General features: G+C 33.9%; 1 protein-coding gene across 3 annotated transcripts in view; it reads left to right on the forward strand.

The window, feature by feature from the left end:
* The window catches only part of LOC116170571 (glycerol-3-phosphate acyltransferase 1, mitochondrial), a 28,022-nt gene extending 22,008 nt beyond the window's left edge, over positions 1–6,014 (forward strand). For all 3 annotated transcript variants that reach the window (XM_031487058.1, XM_031487059.1, XM_031487057.1), the window contains exons 4-11: positions 448–779; positions 838–1,071; positions 1,116–1,539; positions 1,589–1,745; positions 1,792–1,976; positions 4,942–5,277; positions 5,339–5,630; positions 5,677–6,014. In XM_031487058.1, the coding sequence (XP_031342918.1) occupies positions 448–779; positions 838–1,071; positions 1,116–1,539; positions 1,589–1,745; positions 1,792–1,976; positions 4,942–5,277; positions 5,339–5,630; positions 5,677–5,867 (2,151 nt within the window). In that variant the 3' untranslated portion in view covers positions 5,868–6,014. The remainder of the gene's footprint in view (positions 1–447; positions 780–837; positions 1,072–1,115; positions 1,540–1,588; positions 1,746–1,791; positions 1,977–4,941; positions 5,278–5,338; positions 5,631–5,676) is intronic.
* Positions 6,015–7,131: the final 1,117 nt, after the last annotated feature.

Consider the following 7,131-nt stretch of genomic DNA (forward strand, 5'->3'; position numbering starts at 1 on the left):
TGCTATTACCTTGTGCTGTATGCAGGACAGGTGATGAGCATAAGGCCAAGCAAAAACAAAATCTTGAGTAGATAATTATAATCAGTTATGAAGATTAACAGTGTATTAAGTAATTACAGTAATATCTTAACAAATGCTGACTTGTTGCAGCTAATAAGTTTTTCAGTACACAGATCATTTATTTCAGGGATTTTGAGACAAAGCCAGTGTGTCCCTATGTTTACATTTAAACCAGTTAAGCTGTGAATATATCTAATCAAACAAAAATGTTATCCGTGTTCAAAGAATTCGGGACAAACACAAATTTTTGGCAGTATATGTATCATGATGGTCTAGTTAAATAAGTAAATAATAAAAAGTAATCTCTTAATATGAACGTTCAGAGATACACAAACAAAAGCTTTTCATAGAATAGCGGCGAGGTACTTTCAATTGAACCCTTTTCAGGATTCGTTAGTCAACCAGTCGACGAAGAATTTAGGTTTGAAAAACATTTTAAATGAATACCCTGCAATTCGAAAGAAGGGAGTGCTTACACGAACATTTGCTCACTTTACGCAATGCTATGAAGCGACCTCCTACAATTACGCTTATGTGGACAGCTCAATTTTGGAAGAAGAAAGAGTGAAGCTTGCTATAGAAAAGACCACAGCGAAACAAGTCGAAGAGTCGAACAGATGGGAGGAGGAATATTGTGAACAGTTATTGGTTCAGAATGAGAGGCGAGCGAAAAAGTTGTTCAAAGATATGCAGTCGTCTATGTCAGATTTGTTATTTAAGTGTGTAATCCATCCTTATTTAATATAGCAGGAAAATGTATCGATGATGAACTTATAGGTTAACTTCGTGGGTATTATATAAGCTGCTTCCTTGTTTTTTAAGCTCGATCGTGGTCCATTCGGGCCAAGTAAAAATGATTAAAGAAGCCGGACAGACTGGTCTACCTCTCATTTTTCTTCCATTGCATAGATCTCATTTAGATTACATAATGATATCATTCATTTTGTTCAATAACAACATCCAGTGTCCGTTGATTGCCGCGGGAGATAATTTACGGATGCCAATTTTTGGGTAATATTGAACAATGCAAGCCGTTTACAAACGTCGTGTTACAGATCTTTACTTCGAGGGTTAGGCGCTTTTTACATTAGGAGACGTTTGGACCCAGTTTTGGGACAAAAGGATTACGTGTACAAAGCTATCTTACATTCGTACATGAATGCCGGTTTGAGAGCGGGACATAATGTAGAATTCTTTTTGGAAGGTGGTCGCACTAGGACCGGAAAACCGCTAATGCCAAAGTATGGGATATTTAGTGTAATACTTGACTCTTTAATGGACGGAACGATCGAAGATGCTCTATTGGTACCTGTTAGTATAAATTACGAGAAGTTGGTCGATGGCAACTTTATAAGGGAGCAGCTAGGACAACCAAAGAAAATGGAAACGTTCAGATCGACAATGAGAAGTATTTGGCATGTGCTTAACTCCAATTACGGAATGGCTCGTATTGATTTAAATCAACCTATTTCACTTAGAGTAAGTTGTTACAAAATGTGTACTTTTATTTTTTAGTTGATTTTATTAGGAGTTAATGAAAACCTTTAACAATGGTAAAGTACAGAACCAGGTGTTTCCGAAAAGTCTTCGTACAAATCCTTCCAACAGCAGTCTATATGGAACAGACGTGGTATCGGATGAGTACAAATATTTGGTAGAGAAAATTTCTAAACATGTTCTTTACGGTAAGTGAGAATGGCGAGTAATTGGTCTTCAGGCTCTTTTCTACAGATGGTGCTCGCTCAACGTCAGTAATGTCAACCAACGCAGTTGCCTACCTTTTATTGCGTCAATTTAGGAAGGGAGCTACTTTGGATGAGTTAGTGGCAGCTTTGGATGAATTGAGAGTTGATCTTGACAACAAACAGAAGGATGTGGGTTTCAGTGGAAGCTCAAGGGATGCCATATTATATGCAGTATGTGTACTTGTTTTTTATTTGTGAGTGTGTGAAAAAAGCAGAGGGCCAGTTTGCGGTGGTTGTTTAGCATCATGAAAGAGCATTTTTAACGCCATCTCCTTTCCCAAGTGTTTTCAGAAGCTTTTTTAACAAAACTCTTTAATTTTTTAGCGGTGGCGATAAGGATTACAGTTTATTGTGAATGTATTAAAAGTGAAAAGATAATTTCAAAATAGTAATGCATGGAACAAATTGTTTACTAGTACAAATTTGATATCACTATCTTTTTTTCATTCTATTTTACAACTGCAATCATATGCAAAAGGTTCTTAAAACATTAGATATCAGCTGCTACATAAACAAAACTGTTACATATTATATAGCCAACCAATAGCCTTTGATATCTATAAAATTCTTGTAAGAAGATAGCAGTATTTTTTTTAGTTACAACCTTTCTGATTTCTGACTTATTAGTAACTACTAGACAAATTTTGATGAACATAACAAATGCATAAACAGTTTTGACTGTTCGAAACAAAGTTTCAACTGTAATCTCAAATCTTCAAAAAAGAATTGCCATGAAGATGCATATACATATATTTTAAAAAGCTATATGCAATAATTAATAATAATAATAGGCATGTATTGAGCTAAACATGATATTCAGTAAATATTTAATGAGTAGAAAAAGGTATGTTTGTTCAAAGGGACAAAAGTTCAGGCTGGTGGGCATCCTAGGGCACCACACTGTCTGTTCTATCACTTAACCCAGGCATGTTAAACTTATTTATCGCCAAGGGCCATTTTAAGGGTTCCACATACAGCTGCGAGCCACATCATAAAAAGTTCACATTAAGAAAATTTTGATTTTTATTATTAACATAAAAAGTAGGAATGCAAAATAATACAATAAAACGAAAAAATACTAATAATCATAAAATCAATAAAATATACCCTGTGGTCCCTGGATCGTGTATCTCAGCTGTTTTTAAAGATAAGAGACATGCGGTTTCGGGACCCTGTGTCATTTTTTTTAAACTTAACAACATAAACAAACAGAATCAATCCAACTAAGTGCGTTTGTTTCTTATTAGATACAGGGTAAAAACGAAAAGGTTGACTTTTTGATGATTTACGATAGAAAAAAAGGTAAAAACTACCTATATTAGATATGTTTACGTAAAATCCAGTAGTGTAGTAAAAAAAATTTGAATCACCGTTTCTGAGATTGAACTCAAACTTGATATTTTTTAAATGTAACACCCTGTATTTTAACGTCAATTTTTTGCAATTCTTTTTCATGATTGTATTGGTGAATCATCCTATATTTTTTTAAATTATATAATCATATTTTTCAAAATTACGTGTTTCTACTGCCAACCATTTTTGTTGATTGACATCGGCTGCCTTAGTTACCATGGATTCAATAAACAGAACAAAATCTCCATGAATCCATGGCCTACTATTTAAAAAAGTCATAAAATAGGGTTTTTATTAATTTTCATCGATAATATAGGTTGTGACACATCAATGTAATCAGGAAAAGTATGAAAAGCAATTGACGTTAAGATATACAGGGCGTTTTAAAAAATACCAACTTTAGATCAAATCTCAGAAACGGCGATCCAAAAGTTTTTTTTACTACACCGCTGAATTCTACGTAACAATATCTAAAATAGCAAGTTTTATGTTTTTTCTATCTTACATCGGTAGTAACATTCCAAAAAGTCAAACTTTTTGTTTTCACCCTGTAGCTATCGCCAGAAAATGTAACGTAAAAAACAAAGAATATCGCGAATTTAGTAAAAAATGAAAATTTGGTGAATTTTTAATGGAACGCCCTGTATATTTTGCAAAAATTGAATAGATCTTTTATTTCTGATTCCAAAAATATATTTTATATATATTTTTATTTGCATTAATAGTATATTATCAAATTGCAATTGCCATAACAAAAGGCTGTTATTTACTAGTAATTAATATGTTATTTTTACCCTGGAAATAACCTGGATCAACTTTACTTTTTAATATTTATTTTCAATAAACTAAATGTAACCAATATTAACAACTGTTGGATATGATATGACATTAAAAATTGACAAAATTTGCATTTTTTACCAACTATACAATATTCATTCGTTTTCTCTCTCATATAGTAAACGCGTTACACGCTATCTAAATATATGGAATAACCTTGTAGACTCACCATGAGTTTAACAGAATTTTTTTAATGGTCGAGTATTAACAGATCGACAGAATGGGGTTAAGTCAGGCATGTCAACCACGCGGCCCGCCGTTTTGCAACCTGCGGCCCATAACGATGTTTGCAAATTATAAAATTTAATTGTACAGTGTGTCCTATTTTGGTTGAGACTGTAGTGTTTTTAAAGACAGAGACTTGCGGTTTTCGCGACCCTCTGCCACTTTTTGATGAAACGTATAATACCCCAAACAGAACCAATCTAGCTAGGTTTTTTCTGAGATACCTATATGGTTCTCTACAACTTTTGTATTTAAAGTTTTTTTTCTATCTCGGAATTAAACGCATTACACTCTGTCTAAGTATTAACCCTGTACAATGTACCGTGTGTCCTATTTTGATTGGCACTGCGCAATCTACGCATTCGCGCATCTTATTTTTACAGTATGCCATGTGTGCCTTACTGCCTTTAGTAGAAGCATCTGTGGTTATTTCAACAAAATATATTAATAAATAAAAAAGTTGATATTGCGCACGTGCACATTAATCGTCAAGATTTTTATTGGCTAAGGTGCCAAGCCATAAAGCTACCAAAATTAAAAAGAATGAATAAATATATTGATAACTGTTACTCTTTGTTGTTACTCTTTGCTTTGACTTAATTTTTTATCTAACCCATTTGCAATGTATTCAAGATGGGCAAATGGGCAATCCTGAATTTTTTTCATCACTACTTGAGATACAATAGATATATAGACTATATTGATTAATCATTTATTTTAGGTGGACATGTTGGGCGTCTCATTAATAAAAAAAGAAGTTATAGATGACAAATTTTTTATTACACCTGACACAAGTCTTCCCAACGTAATTGAACTTAATTACTACAGTAACATTCTTGTGAATTATTACTGTCTTGAAGCAGTCATAGCCACAGCCCTGAACTGCATGGATACTGAACTAGGAGAAGTCTCCGAAGACGAATTAGTAGAGGGATGCTTGGACATTTGCAACCTATTGCAGTATGAGTTTATTTTTTGCAAACCCTGTCAAGATTTGGAAGGCGCAATTAGGGACTGCATCGAAACTTTAACGATTTACAAGGAAATTTTTACACCAGTGCGTAATCATTCTACCTCATTAGTCACTTATAAGTATAAAAAAAATGTACCAATTTTAGATTAACGTTGATACCATCGAAGCTCAGAAAGGAAGGAAGTTGGCAGAACAATTCTTTGACGAAGATGAACTCGATTATACTGTGGCAAAACAGTTGAAAATCAATGACAACGAGAGTGTTAATGATTACCTCTTATTTACGAGCAGCTTATTAGCGCCCTTGATAGAATCGTACTCTGTTACGGCTTTTTGTATGGACAAACTAATCGGGCAGCCGCTTCCTGAAAGTGTACTAATAATGGAAACCCTAGACGAGATGAAAGAGCAGCTTGGTACAGGGTCAATCTATTTCGGTAAACTATTTACCTCTGATATTCATTAACTGTACTTTCATTTTAGATGAAAGTGTTTCTAGCGATTCAGTGAAAAACGCATTGAAGTTGTTTCAAACGTGGGACATTGTAGAGTGTCAAAGTGAGGGTAAACATCGCAAGTTCAACTTAAAACCATCCCACAACAACCATGATAGTATCAGAACATTAGCCAGCCGAATAGATAAATATCGGACCGGTGTTGTTAGTTTAGAGTAATGTGCAGTAAGGCTGATTGTGAAACTCAAGTGCCTTTGGGTAGTTTTGTTATGTTCAATTGTTTAATCTTCGTTTTTGTGTGATAATTTATATGAATAACATTATTTTTTATTGTAGGTATCGTAAATAAATAGATATTTCTTTTTATGAAACAAGTTTTATTTGAACTAATTCTGTTGTCTCGGAAACTAAATTAAATTTGCCTTTTTTTATGGTTAACAAAATGCCGTTTTGAAACTGAAAAAAGTCTACCTTTGGAGATATCCGGAAAAAACGCAAAGTCGATTTTACTTTTTACTGAAGTTATTTAAAAAGATATTTCAAAATAAATGACAGATTATTATGGCCACTTTTTTCCCCTCTACAAGATGCTATTTTTTTTTATAGTTTTAAATTTTAAGTCTTGACGTTTAGTCTCCGGTTTACCATCATCAATTTTGTTTTTTCTTATAGCAGTCATTTTCTATTACAAAACGCCATTTTGATTAGTATCAAAATACGTAACTTCCCAAAGTTAAACTACCTACCTATTTCTTACAGTTTCCTAGATCCTCATGGTGGCCCTCGAATTTGAATCGCCCTGTATACTTACTGAAAGTACTGTGGGCTCGACTGTGGGTTTAATGTAAAAAATAGGTTTGATTTACACATCCCTTGAACATCGAATCTCGCGACCATCCAGACCTCGACGAATTTTGTAAGCTGGTAGTTTTTGTTGACAACTAAACTGTCGAACTGTCATTAACTGTTAATATCAAAGATCCAAGCGTGAAATCGTTTATTTCTGTTCACAGTGCTGGATATTTCTACTGTACAATAATTTGCTGCCGTTTTATGTTGTTCCTGTGTGTGCCTATCTTCAAACACAGCGCCATCTACTACTTTCTTATAATGAATAACCAGTATAGGACGTCGACGGCCGTCTATTAGTAAAATATCTGTTGTAAAGGTCTATGGCCTAAACGACTATCTGATCGTGTCCTGGCTTTGGTATAAATACCACTATTACTTTTAAAGTGTCCTTTGTAATCTTGCTACCTATTTCGGGCTTATTTCAATGCATAATTTGCAGGTGTGTGAAGTTGGCCGGGAAATTTGTGATTTTTGTAATTGAAACATATGCACAATTAGGCGCTAATTATGCGCTATTTAGCGCCTATAGAATGAAATTTTGCACCCTAATAGAAATTGAGTTATCGCAAAAATTAAATTTACCGGGCCAACTTCACGGAGCCGCGGATTTTTTCACAAATTTTATTTTTAT

This window comes from Photinus pyralis, unplaced genomic scaffold, assembly GCF_008802855.1.
Source record: "Photinus pyralis isolate 1611_PpyrPB1 unplaced genomic scaffold, Ppyr1.3 Ppyr1.4_LG5, whole genome shotgun sequence".
Classification (NCBI taxonomy): domain Eukaryota; kingdom Metazoa; phylum Arthropoda; class Insecta; order Coleoptera; family Lampyridae; genus Photinus; species Photinus pyralis.